Below are 15,100 nucleotides of genomic sequence, written 5' to 3' on the forward strand. Positions count from 1 at the left end.
GATTCTTTATTCGTCCATTTGTATGTTTTGACAGTCGAAGTTTAAATATTCATAGTTGTCCAAACTTTTGGAACTTGCAAAAATGATTTTTAGTTAAAAATATTATTTTTAAAAGGATTTTTTTCTGGAGGTTTCTCCACCTACGCGGATCATTCTTCCGGGTCCGGTTAGACAGCGGTCCATTTTACATGGAAGAACTATACTTGGAGTGAGGATAAGGCCCAACACCCAGTACCACATTTGGTGATAGGGAAGAGGCAATTTTCCTCCAAGTGGTTCGAACTCAGAAGCATGACCATTGGCTCCAAAGACTTTCAATCGACTTGAAATGTTTCCATAATTTTAGATACTACAAATAAAATGTAGGATATGGTTTCGCAAAAACAAAAAAAAGTATGTTTATCAAGCATTGATGACTATTTTTAATAGAGAAACTAGACCTGGACCTGTCCGATCGGGCGGGTATTAATTATGAGTTCTATTATATTGTAAAAATATTTGTTGCTAGTTTATGATATATAATATATATAAACCATACTACAATTTTGACAAATTAGCAATATATTTGAGATCAATGAATTTAATATGGTTATTCAATTGTATATTAATTTTTATAAATTTGGATAATGTTATTTGTTATTTGTTTGTGCCAAAAAAAGAAAAGAAATAATGTTAATAGTTTAAAATGAGTTCGAATATTTTTAGGCAAAGTTATAAGTAACCACTATTAAGTGTAATATTATATCTATATTAATCATCTATCTCTATTATTACTTAGGATGTGAAATTTTAAATTTATTATGACATCATTCCCAGATCATAAAATATTAATTGATTTAATTAATTAATTAATATAAACTAATGGGGTTTTGTTTTCCAAAAGATCTATTATTATACCGATTTTTGGGTCATTATTATTTAGTCAAATATTTTATAATTAATATAAACTAATGGAAATTATTAAACCAATTTAAAAATTTAGATATAACATGTTTACTCTTACGGTCGTTATATTTGTGATGAGCTGATTTTTAATTAATTCTATGAATTTTCATACATTTTACATTATGCATATAGATGACTGTGTGTTGACTTTTGATCTGAAACTATAAAAGTCGATGGTAACTATGATTGTGGTTGTTTAATATTGCAGGCGTAATGTTATCGGTAAAGGAAAACATGGCATAGTTGGAAGATGAAGTACATTGATCATTTAATTATTAGTTTCCTTCATCGTAGTCTGTTAGCGTTAGTTTAGGAAAGTGTTAAAACGTGGAAAAGACATGAATTTTTTACGCAAAGACATTATTAATTTTCAGTGGCATTTGCTTGTAAATAATAGGGAAAACTAAGGACATTTACATATATGTACTTTTATTTTAATAAAGTAGATGTGGTTTCCTAAAACAAAGACATGTGTGGATCGAGGACAGATTATTTCTTCATATACACTCACTATTAGTATACTATCTGTTTTATAATAGTGAGTGTGTATCAAGACATTTACACACTTCACTCGCTTTATAGTGAAAACACGTGATATCCGTGGCATTTAAAAATATCTTTATATTATTGTAATGTTTAGATGTCTTCCTGTCTAAAAATGTATTATTTACCTTAGATCACCATGCGCGGTCAGTCCAGACTAGGTTAGTTTAACCAGTGTAATTTACTTGGATCAGAGTTTGGATAGATAGGTATCTTCGGAAGAGAAGTTTCTTAAGTCTTAACTATAGAAGCTTAAAATCATGGTATCCCGAATCTATTTATATTTCTTACAAGCAGTATTTGAGAAACCGCTTATTATGTCTTAAGAACTTTATTTTTTTTGCTAAATTGTAAATATCATTGATGAAATGAATGTTTGGTTACAAAGTTAATTGGAACCATAATCTGCTTAACAGCTAATTTGATCCTAGAGGCCGCAAAAAAATTAAAAAACCCCTAGAATACAAAGAGATTGAATCCAAACTTCTAGCAGGAGAGAGCTTGGAAAACAATAAGCAAAGATCAAGCATAGCAACAATGCAAGCACCCTAAACAAAGCCTTCATTGCTGAAACTGAACGGATCAGAAGAAGCAAGAGGAACAGCCAGGGAGGGTCAGTCGAGAACTCACCGAAGTGACTCCGAGCAGGCATCGACGGAAGCGCCTGGCTTACGCCCCGGAGCTCCGCTGGAGGAGGACGCCGATCAACACACCTAGCTATCTCAACCGGGAGACAAAAGTTCAAGCCCGAGGCGATGCTGCTTACAAGGAAGCACAAGTTACGGTCAAGCGTAGACGGTACAAACAGGCTCCATCACCGTCCACACGACACAAAAGATGCAGCTAAGACCCCGAGGAACACTAAGTCAGACAGTCGGAGCTTTGAAACAGAGAATGAAGCACAAAAGAAGGTTTGATTCTCCTTGAAAACATGCTTCCTAGCAAGCGGCAGAGCACTCCACCCAAAAGCAAGTGAGTCACCACATCGGATTGTCCTCAAACCCTAGCAGACGACATCGGCAGCAAGAAGGGAAGATCATCACACCACTGCAGGAAGTCATGGCTGTTGACACTTGAACTAACCGAGAAGAAGTCCCCGACGATACGCCTCAAAATCGTTTTTTCGACTTGGAACAAGTGAGGGGAACTTCTAACAAAGCAGCCGAAAGAGGAGACAAGGGATGACGGTGGAAGCAGCGAACTGGCCAGACCAGCGAAGGCAGCAAGGCTAGCTGTTCTGGCGAACCCTCCGGCGAGATCTGACCCAGATCCGCTCAAGGACAAACCCTAGATCTACAATCTTGACGACGCCGCCTTTCTGGATCCGATTAACCACGACCTCGCCAACTCTCCGCGGAGCTGAAGACGCCCTCAGACTCCGGTTTAATCGTCAGATCCGGCCGCAACCCGACGAAAACAGAGAAGATGAAGCAAGGAGGAAGCGGGTAAACGAAGCTAGGAAAGGAAGAGGCTGGACACGAGGGAGACTAGGGTGGTGACCGACGGGAAGAGACCCTACGCCGGTCACCGGAGCGGAAGCACAGTGGTTGTACCGAGGAGGAGATGAGCGGAGAGGGAGAGAAGAAAAGAGAGAAAAGACTCTCTCACCTCTCTCTAAAGGCCGGTTGCGATTAATTATTTTGTCTTAAGAACTTTAACATTTGAGTCTGATGAGCAAATTAAGTTGATATATTAACAAGTTGTCAAGTTGATGCGTTATTAATTAGGTCGGCGTCGTGTAGTAGTAGGTTTTTATTGTACATCTAAATGTACAAAAAGGAGGTGTAGTGATATATAATTAACTACAACACTTTGGGCTAGCGTGGCTGCGTGGGGTATTTTAGAGAGTGGTCCTATATTTAATAATTCTCATTTAGTTTGTTTATTACCTTCGTATACGTTCGAATAAGTCATGCTACAGTAAAATATAAGGAACATCAACTCTACAAAGAGCTTAACAAGCCAATTATCCGCCATTACTATAATATTGCATGTCAATATTACTTCTATTTAATTTTAGGACATTCTAGTAGTCGTCATCCAATTGAAATCGTGCATGAAGAAGACTTGAGAGCTTTCAAGTACTTGAGTGAGATTATACCAAAGATCGCTGTTATGTATATCGAATCATTGAAGTTATACATATCCACTGGTCCTTTTGATATTTAATTACAGACTTTGAAAACAAAAATCGATTAGATGTATGATACGTACATTTCAACTTTTGTCTTCTGATACGCGTCATAAACAAATCAAGTTCATATACACGATAAAAATTATATAGTTATTATACGTTAAGATCTGTGGTTTAAACCTCTTTTCGTATATCATTCTCTTACATTCACTGGACAAAAATCTATGGTTTAAACAACTTTAGTATTTCTATATTTATTTATTTATGTGTAATTATTGTCATTTAGGGATATTTATTTAACTAATAATAATTGATATTTACATAGTACTCTAACTTATTCATCATCAAGAAAATAGAGTATTATAATAATGGAAACTCTGGAGCTTTTTTGGTAAAAATGTTAAAACTCTAGAACTTTGATGACCATAAAACAAATTCTGCAATGCCTTTTGGTAAAATGAAATTGAACTCTTTTTTATGGTCAGAAAAGAACATAAATAAATAAGAAGGAAGTGGAGAAATTAAAAAGGAAAAAGAAGCTGTAGCGCAAATACATATATTATTGGCAACTTGTTTGTAATAATAAGAACCCCAAACCCATAAAAGGAAATGAATAAACACAATCAAAAAACGGAAACAGAGTTAATAGTTACACACAGAGATGGAAAGTCAGCGGGTCAACTTTAAAACTCAGTGCTTCAGATTAAGTGCTAAGTGATAGTAGTAATTAACTATTACTCCCTCCGTCCCATTTTAATTGGTGTTTTAGGATTTTTATTTTGTCCCATTTTAAATGATGTTCTCAATAATTTAAGTAGAATTTAATATGGTTTGAATTTTATGACCAATTATAAAATGCTGTACTTTTTTATTATTAGTTAAACTAGTTTTATTTAATGTATTTTTATGTTACCAAGATAAATTACATAAAAATATATATGTGTTTTCTTAATCTATGTGTAATAACCTAAAACATAACATAAAATAAGACAGAGGGAGTATTTCCTACATAGTCCTTTAATTAACTGATATTTTAACTGGACGGCATCTTTCTCTACGTCTAGACTTCTAGTATCATTAACTAAAGACGACAGCGTGTTTTCTTTTTTGAGCATCAAGTAACAAAATTAACCAAAAAAATTAGTTTTTCTTTTATCAGTTTTATTCTAGACCTAGTGTTCATCTTATAGCACATAGTTTCATGTTTTTAATTACAGGATAGAGTAGTTTATGCTACTAGATTAGTTTTTACTAACTAATTCTATTTTTCACCTAAAATCTAACTAAATGAATTTATAACTAAAGACAATATACTAACTTTCTTTTTCTTTCTCGCGAGATTAAACCACAACCACAATAAAGTGGTGGGCCCTTGTATTTTTTTTTAATTTTCTTCCTCCTCTTAAGCTTTGCATCCTTTTTTCTAAAATGAAATTTGTTTAGAAAATTCAAATCTGATTCTTAAATTTTTTTTTTCTCAATTTTCTTTTATGAAATCGTTTTCTCCATTACTCGATCTATCTTTTGAGATCAGTGAAGGTGCATCTCCGAGGTCGGTGTACACTTATTTAATGTACACATGTTATTTTGTGTACGTTTTTTGACATATACACGTGTACATTCAAAATGAACCAATATATGTGATTAAGTTGTAGACTCCAGTGTACGTGTGGACATGTGGACATGTATCGAACTCCAGTGTACATGTGGACATCGAACTCTGATGTATATGTAATATTAAATTTTGGTGTACATGTGGATAGTATACTCCAGTGCTTTGAGATGAATTGTGTTGTACATGTATATACATTGATACATGTATAGCTTCATACATGTAAATACCTCGATACATATTTAAATAAGCATCAGTAGTGACTAGAAGGTGTGTACACACCAATCGTGCAACTCCAGACAATCTTACACTCTTGAAGAACCCGAGAAATTGTCCATGTGTACACATGATTATTGTACACCAACAATATATGTTTCCCACAACATTATGCATACTGCACTATTTTTACTATTCATTACAACTTTGGTATTTATATCTTCTACTATAGCCCCTTTCATATTTGAAGTTATCTCTTGAGATATATCAAGCTATATCTCTGATGGTGAGGCGATGTCAACAACATGATTTATTCAAGCTTCAACCATGGTGTTTATCTCTTCTTTCTTGTACACCAAAATATATCAGTGTCCATTCGTGATAGTGAAAGTCATTTGACATAAAAATGTATCAATGCTCATTCATGAAAGTGAAAATCATTTGACACCAGTTTTCAGTATCCATCTTTCACTTTTTCATTTTAATTTAATACTTTGTTTTTAGGTTGTTTTATTCGTGAAAGTAAACACTTAAATGTGTCAAGACTGTTTAATTGAATATGCTTAAGCTTATGGGTTTGGACTTATCAGTGAGACATGATTCAAGTATACATGTACACTAAAATATATAGTATTGTACATGTATACACCAAATATTGTACAAATGTACATCCATAATTGTACGTCACATAGACACCATCAAAAATATATCAACACCTATGCTATGAAAATCTAAAATAAGTTTCATTCACGACAACGAGAATCTTTTTTATTCAAATAAACCATACTTCCTTGTCTTTATACCTACAAAAAAAATTTCTTTGTTTAATATGTACATGCGTAAACATTATGTACACATCACGTGGTCACCCAATATACTTGTATACACGAAAAAATGTGCATACACAAAACACAAAAGCAATACTCGTGTACACGAACAAATATACATACACAAAACAAAAAAGCAATACAAAATTTGTTTACTTAGAAATGTTTACTTAGAAATGTATACATGCATGTTTTATAAAATGTACATACACAAAAGAACATGTACATGTAGATTTTATAAAAAAAAAAGAATATAGAATTTGTATAATCATGTGTCCACGAACTTAGGTTGTACACATATACATTAAATTCATTGTCCATAATTATAATTTTTTAATGAGTGGCAATTTTGTAATTATTTCATCTTTTTGTTTTAGGGTTTTCTGAATTTCCTGCAAATATATCTCAGAGCCGCCATTGATTTTTATCATGCAATATTCATTATTTTTTGTTCAGGAGGAGGCAAGAAGCTTTTACGATAGATCTTGGTTTTTGTTCAGGTGATGACTGCCCTCTTCTTAATCTTCATTCTTTTTAACCATTAAAATCATTGTAACAGAGAGAGAGAAAAAGAGAAAGAGAAGTTGTTTCTATATTACAGAAAAGAAAAAATAAAATTAAAAAGTGTAGGATCCATTTAGTTTCAAGAATGCACGTGGTTAGTAAATAGTTAGTTTGTAGTTGTAGAAAACTACCTTAGGAGCCATAACTGCTCTATATTGTAATAAATAACTTAAAACTGTCCTATGAAAAAAATAACTCTTTATTATATCTGTACATTGAAAGATCAAATAATAAATTCAATATATATTAATAAATTATGAATTTTAGATATTATTTGATTATTATGATTATTTAATATTTCTAAACTACGAGACTATAATTCATTTATAACATCCAATGATATACTGTATATCAGGAATTTGTTATATTTCCAAAGAGAATCTAAAAACTCAATTATACAACACGGAGAAAATGAAATAGAGTTTACAAACATCAATCTTATGTGACACATTCATTCCATGGAATAATTTTTGTGAGACTTTTTTTTTGAGCAATTTTTTGTGAGACTAATTTTTGTGATATCTTGCGCTTTAGTCCACCGGAACTAAAACTTAGTTTATAGTGTCTTCGACTGTTGGACATGTTACAATCTGAATTCAAAATTTGAAGGGTGCGTGTATGAAGTATGAACTAACAGAAAACAAGATAACATAAAACAAAATATCACCATATGTCTTTAACTCAACTATAAAGCTTTCTTGTTACGGAGAGTTAAAAGTTTCTTGTTTTGTTTGACTAACCGCTATAATATGATTTACGGCACATAAAATTATGGATTTCGATCTCTGATTTCCTAGTATTTTAAGCAAAACAAAAAACAATCAGTTTGGTTCGTATAAAGAAATATCTTGCAATTGAAATGTAAATTTGAGTTCTTTTAAATGGATTAGTCATATACCTATATGAAAATGAAACTACATGATTAAATAAAAAAGTTTTCGATCAGTTTATAGATTTTTTTTTTCAAAATGAGGAACCCATCGTTAATAAACTATTTTATGATACTTTTTTCGTTTTTGAATAAATGTCATTTTAATATTTTTTATACAAATTAAGAAAATGACATAAATATACATAAGCTATTATTAATAACATCTCTCTGGCTAATAATACTGGGAATGAATAAAACTATTTATAAAATTAATGCAGTTTACAATTAATTTTTAACTGAAAATAAATATAATTTGTATTATAATTGTAAAGTGACATTTTTTATGTAATAAAAAATTAATTAGACACTTATTAGAGCATCATTATCCAGGAGAATATAAAAAATTATTTCTTAATTTTTAATTAAAAAGTTAAGAAACAACTTTTTTAGTTAAAAATTTAAGATATGGTTTCTTATATTCTCATAAGAATTTCGTCCTAAAAAACTTTGGATAATGATACGCAGAGTTCTTAAGAGATTCTGCGAGTCGTCAGGGTAGAAAGTGAGTCTGGAGAAATCGCTAATATATTTTTCGCAGAATATACACCGAGATTTAGCTCACTTAATCAGTGCTGAGAGTGGTATCAGAGGCACAAAGGATTTGGGGAAGTACTTGGGTATGTCGGTACTGCAGAAAAGGATAAACAAGGAAACGTTTGGGGAAGTAATTGAAAAAGTTTCCTCTAAGTTTGCTGGTTGGAAGAGGAAGTTCCTAAGTCTGGCGGGGAGGATAACTTTAACAAAGTATGTTTTGTCCTCTATTCCGGTTCATACGATGAGCACTATAGCCCTCCCAGCATCGACCTTAGATCAGATCGATAAGATTGCTAGATCTTTCATATGGGGAAGCAGCAAGGGAAATCGGAAACAACACTTGGTGTCATGGGTGAATGTCTGTAAACCAAAAAGAGAAGGTGGGCTTGGTGTAAGATCAGCGAAGGAGATGAATGTTATGCTTCTAACGAAACTTGGGTGGAGACTATTAAACTCTCAAGATGGATTATGGGTGCAGATCTTGCGCAAGAAGTTTAAAGTGGGGGAGCTACAGGATCAGACATGGTTGGTAGTCAAAGGAACATGGTCACCAACTCGGAGAAGCCTGATTTTGGGAATTCGAGAGGTGCTTTTACCAGGGGCAGGTTGGGTTTTGGGGGATGGACATAAGATCAGCTTCTGGAAGGATAAATGGTTATCAAATGAGCCTATATTCGAATCGCGTATGGTAGATATCCCGATGGAGATGTTGGAAGTAAAAGTTAGAGACTTATGGCAAAGTGGAACCGGTTGGTTAACTCAAACTCTGGAGCCTTATCTGCCATTAGAGATGCGATTGCGTTTGGCTACAATGGTGGTAGATGATACCACTGGGGCTCGAGATAGAATTTCATGGAGTGAGAGTAAGGATGGTACCTTCTCTGTGAAGTTTGCGTACCATTTTTGACTAAGGATGATATCCCACGTCCAAATATGGAGGCTCTTTATAAGAAGATATGGAGTCTCAAGGTGCCGGAACGAGTTCGAGTATTCTTATGGCTGGTGCCTCGGCAAGTAATTATGACAAATTTGGAACGCAAACGTAGACACTTGAGTGAGAATGGGATGTGTCAATTGTGCCGGAATGATGATGAATCGATCCTTCAAGTTCTCAGGGATTGTTCGGCGGCTGCGGGATTATGGGTGAAGATTGTACCCCCAAACAAAAGGCAAAGGTTTTTTAGCCTCCCGCTTCTAGAATGGTTATATGAGAACCTCTCTAATAATACATCCAGTAATGAGGATCGGTGGGCAATCCTCTTTGCACTGACTGTGTGGTGGTGTTGGAAATGGAGATGTGGTTATGTGTTTGGGGAAATAGGAAAATGTCGAGATAGAGTATAATTTGTTAAAGACAAGGCTTGTGAAGTGATATTGGCAAACAAGAACTTGAGAGAGAAATCAGTTGTGGGGATTCGAGTGGAGAAGCAAATATCATGGCTTCGTCCTACAAACAGCTGGTGCAAGTGGAATAGAGATGGAGCTTCCAGAGGTAATCCTGGTTTGGCAACTGCATGAGGAGTTCTAAGAGATGAATACGGCGAGTGGAGAGGGGGTTTCGCGGGGAACATTGGTATTTGCTCGGCAACTTTGGTGGAACTGTGAGGAGTGTATTATGGCCTATGCATTGCGTGGGAGTGTGGTATCAGAAGGCTGGATGTGGAGGTGGACTCTGCGACTGTGGTGGATTTTCTCAAGACAAGGATACATGATTCTCATCCTCTGTCTTTCCTAGTACGTTTGTGCTATGGCTTCATATCAAAGAACTGGATAGTCAAATTTTTTCATGTGTATAGGGAGGCTAATCGTCTTGCCGATGGATTAGCGACCTATGCGTTTTCTTTACCGTTTGGTTTACATTATTTTGAGACTGTTCCGGAGATTGTTGCTCCGATTGTGTTGAAGAATTTGAGTGGGGTTTCTAGACCTCGCCGTGTTTGCTTGTAGTTGATTTTGAGTTTGAATAAAAAGTAGGAGACAAATGTCTCCTGCCGTCTACCAAAAAAAAATGCTGCTCTTGTGAAAGAGAGGGAGTATTGATTTAACGGTTGAAAATTCGTAGGATCGAACTCGAAAGCTCACCTTTCGTAAGAGAATATTTGTAAAGCCAAGTGGACTATTCACATTCGGTAGTTTCCCTTTTTATACATCAGGAATATTTAAAATTCAGAATAAACAATAAGTTAAGAAAAAAAATTACAAACAGAATAGAGGAGTACTTAAGAAATAAAAAATAAATCAATAAACATACAGTTCCTACATTACGGCTGTCTATTCTCTTCTTTGCACATGTTCAAAGTAATTTAAAATTAAAAGAAAAATTGAAAACTATCATCTTTTATCCTCTATAAAACCCACAACTTCTCTCCTTTTCTTGTGCATTCGAAACTCATCATTTCTCTATCTACACATAACTCCAAAAAATATCAAACTCTCTCTCTCCCCCCCTCTCCCTTAAACCACAAGCAAAAAAAGTAGAAAGTCTCAATTTTTTTTGCTGAGGGTTCTCTTTTGTAGGTATTTTCTGTGAGTTGAACAAAAAAGGGTATTTTCTGTGCATCAATGGATGAGAAAGGAAGAAACTTGAACAACAACAACATGGAAGATGAAATGGACCTGAAGAGAGGTCCATGGACAGCTGAAGAAGATTTTAAGCTCATGAATTACATTGCTACTCATGGAGAAGGTCGATGGAACTCTCTTTCTCGTTGTGCAGGTACGATTCATTTCACGTATATATACATGTTGTATGTACGTACGTTCTACTTCTTTTTTTTTTTGAACAAACGTACGTTCTACTTCTTTGTACATCTTTTGGCTAAAAAGACAAAGGACAAGTCTAGTAACATAATTGATTGTGTTTCAATCACTTTATGTTCAATCCTTTTCATGTTTCAGTCACCATGTGTGATTGTGTTTTATTAGATTGCCCACCTTCACTATTTTTTTTTTGAATTTTCGGAAATGGTTTCTTTCCCTTATGTGCACAGATGAAAAGACCTTTCATAGGTATGAATTAAAAAGTGTATACCTCTCATGTTTCTCTCCTTTTTTCTAAAAATATTTTCATTCGAATAATTAAAGTATTCATTGTCTGAGTGAGATCTTTAAGCAAGTGAATTCAATTATCAGCCATCTCAATTTAGAATAAAATATCCAAATTTGGTTTATTAAAAAGGGTGAAAAGAAAGAGGAACTAATGCGAATTAATGATCATCATCTATATGGGAAAAGCACTAACTCAATGGAAGAAAGCTTGCCGAAGAAAATGACCCTTTAGAACAATTTGCATTTTGCATTATCATTTTTGTTTTGTTGGGAAATTTTATATAATTTTACCGAATATGAAACGTTTATTTACATGAGTTTCTTCCGTATGAAATCATCATACTATACATGACCGATCGGTAAATTAATCGTCATATCTACTTTTACCATTAAAACAGGACTCCAACGCACCGGTAAAAGCTGTAGGCTACGGTGGTTAAACTATCTCCGCCCTGATGTCCGCCGTGGAAACATTACCCTCGAAGAACAACTCTTGATCCTCGAACTTCATTCCCGCTGGGGCAATCGGTATGTTCAAAATTTTAACCTAATACTTTTTTGTATCGTTTTAAGTTCTTTTTTTTTTTGCTAAAATCGTTTTAAGCTCTTTTCTTCCACAAAATAAAGTTTAAATCTCTAAAAAAATAACCATTTGTTAATACAACTTTGTTTTCCAAATAATATTATTTACTATTTTCACTATACGTACGTGAAACGCAAGCAATAGAATAACGATATAATTCTTTTGCAACGGAGAAAATAACGGTATATATCGATGTTAGTGGATATATACAAAAATAATTACATGCATGATTGAGATATTAATGAATAGAACGTAGTAAATATGAGCATAATAGCTTATCAGTATATAATATGTCTTAAACAGTTGATTTAATGTGTGTGTGTGTGTGTTTGATGAATAGATGGTCAAAAATCGCACAATACCTACCGGGAAGAACAGACAATGAGATCAAAAACTACTGGAGAACCCGAGTGCAAAAACATGCGAAGCAGCTTAAATGCGACGTGAATAGTCAGCAATTCAAAGACACAATGAAGTACTTGTGGATGCCACGGCTCGTCGAGAGGATCCAATCTGCCTCGGCCGCAGCCACCGTAGCCACAACCACCAACACCACTACCACTACAGGATCAGCCGCTACATCATCTAGCAACACAACCTCTAACAATCAATTCATGACGTATGATTACAACAACAACAGCTTGGGACAACAATTTGGTGTAGTGAATAACGAGTATAGCACGCCGGAAAACTCCAACGTGGCAGTGTCTCCGATGTCAGACTTGACGGAGTACTACAGCGCTCCAAACCCGTACCCGGAATACTATTCGGGTCAAGTGGGTAATAGCTATCATCCGGATCAGGATTTAGTGGTTCCACAAATGTTACCGGATAATTATTATGATTATCCTGGATTATTAGACGAAGATTTACCGGGTATGCAGGAGCAGAGTAATCTGAACTGGTTTGAAGATTTTAATGGAGTTACTTCTTCTTCAGACAGTTTATGGAACATTGGAGAAAGTAATGAAGACTTATGGTTCTTACAGACGCAACAACAGTTCAACAATAATGGCAACTTCTGATTTCTGAATACAATATAAAAAGTTAGAATCGTAAAGTATTTAATTAAACAGGAAGTATACGTGTGAAAGACATTTGTTGAAGGGGAATAATTAAAAGATAAGGAATGTGTTTACGATATTATATTAGGATATATGATCAGCTTTTTTGTTGCAAGCTTGATCATATATCATGGCGTTTCAACAAAACGCTCAATTTGATTGGTTTTGCTTTTTGGGATTGTAATGATATTTTCTAGATAATCGATAATGGATGACAATTATTTTATATATGTATTATATATCTTAAGAGTATACTGTAAACATAAAATAATTGAAATTCTTTTCACACTATAGATTGAGTGATATCCTCAACGGAAGCATAATACAAATCATTATTATTTAATTACTAATATTTCGACGAAGAAGCTCATAATTGGTTCCACCATGTTTAATATTTAACCCTAGATATGACACAAACAAACAAAACAAACCAGGGAAATACTTCCTCCCTCCGTTTCTGAAGATAATATTTTTAAAAATTTATTCTTGTTCTACAAAGATATTTTTTTATATTTTATGGTATTTTTATATATTTTAAAAAAAAATTATGAATATTTGAATTGATTAAATTTTATTGGTAGATAGCTATTAAAAAGTATATATAAAAATAAATAATAAATTAAATTGTAAACATTTATTATATTTTTAATAAACGTAAAACTCTAGAAAATCTTATTTCAGGAACGGATGAAGTATATAATACTCACTTTGTTTCATAATTAAATGTCATTCTAACCTTTTTTTGTTACAAAAAAAATTATTTTACAATTTCAGTGCAAATTATATTTACTTTCAGTTGAAAATTAATTGTAAACTGCATTTATTTTATAAATATTTTTTTTTTCAAATATTATTCATCAGAGAAGTGTAATTAATAAAAATTTATATATATCTTTGTTATTTAATTAATCTGTGTGAAAAAATATTAAAATAACATTTATTTAGAAATGGAGGGAATAAAATAACCTTTGTTGTACTAGAAAAGGGATAATCCAAGTATTGTTGCTTTTTAGGAACTATGTCTATAGGGCATGTACATGGGAAATAAAAGGAGCTAGTGTGTGTGAAAGCCTTTCTTGGGTTCAAAAGAATACATTTAAAATTTGGTTGTTTTATTCTCACTCAAAACCACATAGCGAAACTTCATTGGCTCTTATCTAGGTTTTGAGGTTCATTCATCGAAAATTTTATTGTTTGTTAAAATATATGCTTAGTGATGATAATCCACCACTAAATATGTCCAAAGCCTTAATTAATTATTGGAGAGCAAATTTTGGTACGGACTTATACCATTATGCAGTCAAAACCGTGTCCTTATTCTGCAACACGTCAGCAACACCATGTCCTCTGTATCCCTCTCCTCCTCTGTGATCATCCCTCAGTTATTTTTTAGGCATCTACATTGGAAACTTAAACAATATTTTACTAAAAATAACAATATTTTAATGAGAAAATCTTTTTAAATATTGAAATATTTATGCTATAATCTCTCATTGAGGAACTTTCACATGAGTCTCTCAACTTTTGAAAGATACTTCTACTAAAATATATTATCATTTTTAGTGAATATTCTCTTTGAGGGACCTCTAATATGCATAACCTTAGAAACTCATATCAAATTAAACACGGATAAAGTTGTCCCAAAGAAATAATGTGTGATTAATAAGTGGATGCAACAGCAACTACATACTACTACATTATTGGTAAAAAATAAAATCTCTCTCCGTTTCATTTTGTTTAATGTGTAAATATTAAATAATACCTATCTTTCCGCATTTTGTTAAGCTATAATTTCCATTTTTCTGCAGCACACGCATTAATCGTGAGCCTTCAAAGAAACAAACAAAAAAAATCTGTAGTTGAAGTCGTTTTCTTTCTATATACCACCAACTTAATGGATCCTTTAAGCAATAATGGCGCTTTCCTCATCTTTTCCCATTGAGTATAATATCTTTCAAACTCGAATATAACGCACATATTACAGAAGATATACATGTTGCACATCTTGTGGAATTGGCACGTGACTGAGAAGAATAAAGGCACGTTCTTAAATCAGTGATGGTGAGGGAAAAAACTTAACATGGTGGCGGCGGCTGAGA

General features: G+C 33.5%; 1 protein-coding gene across 1 annotated transcript; it reads left to right on the top strand.

Annotated features, from left to right (window-relative positions):
- Nucleotides 1-10,686: 10,686 nt before the first annotated feature.
- On the top strand, nucleotides 10,687-13,227 carry LOC108859631 (transcription factor MYB108). Its single transcript, XM_018633541.2, has 3 exons — nucleotides 10,687-11,022; nucleotides 11,753-11,882; nucleotides 12,278-13,227. The coding sequence occupies exons 1-3, from the start codon at nucleotides 10,869-10,871 to the stop codon at nucleotides 12,960-12,962; spliced, it is 969 nt and encodes a 322-aa protein (XP_018489043.1). The 5' UTR covers nucleotides 10,687-10,868; the 3' UTR covers nucleotides 12,963-13,227.
- Nucleotides 13,228-15,100: the final 1,873 nt, after the last annotated feature.

This window comes from Raphanus sativus, chromosome 5 (assembly GCF_000801105.2).
Source record: "Raphanus sativus cultivar WK10039 chromosome 5, ASM80110v3, whole genome shotgun sequence".
In the NCBI taxonomy this organism is placed as follows: Eukaryota; Viridiplantae; Streptophyta; class Magnoliopsida; order Brassicales; family Brassicaceae; genus Raphanus; species Raphanus sativus.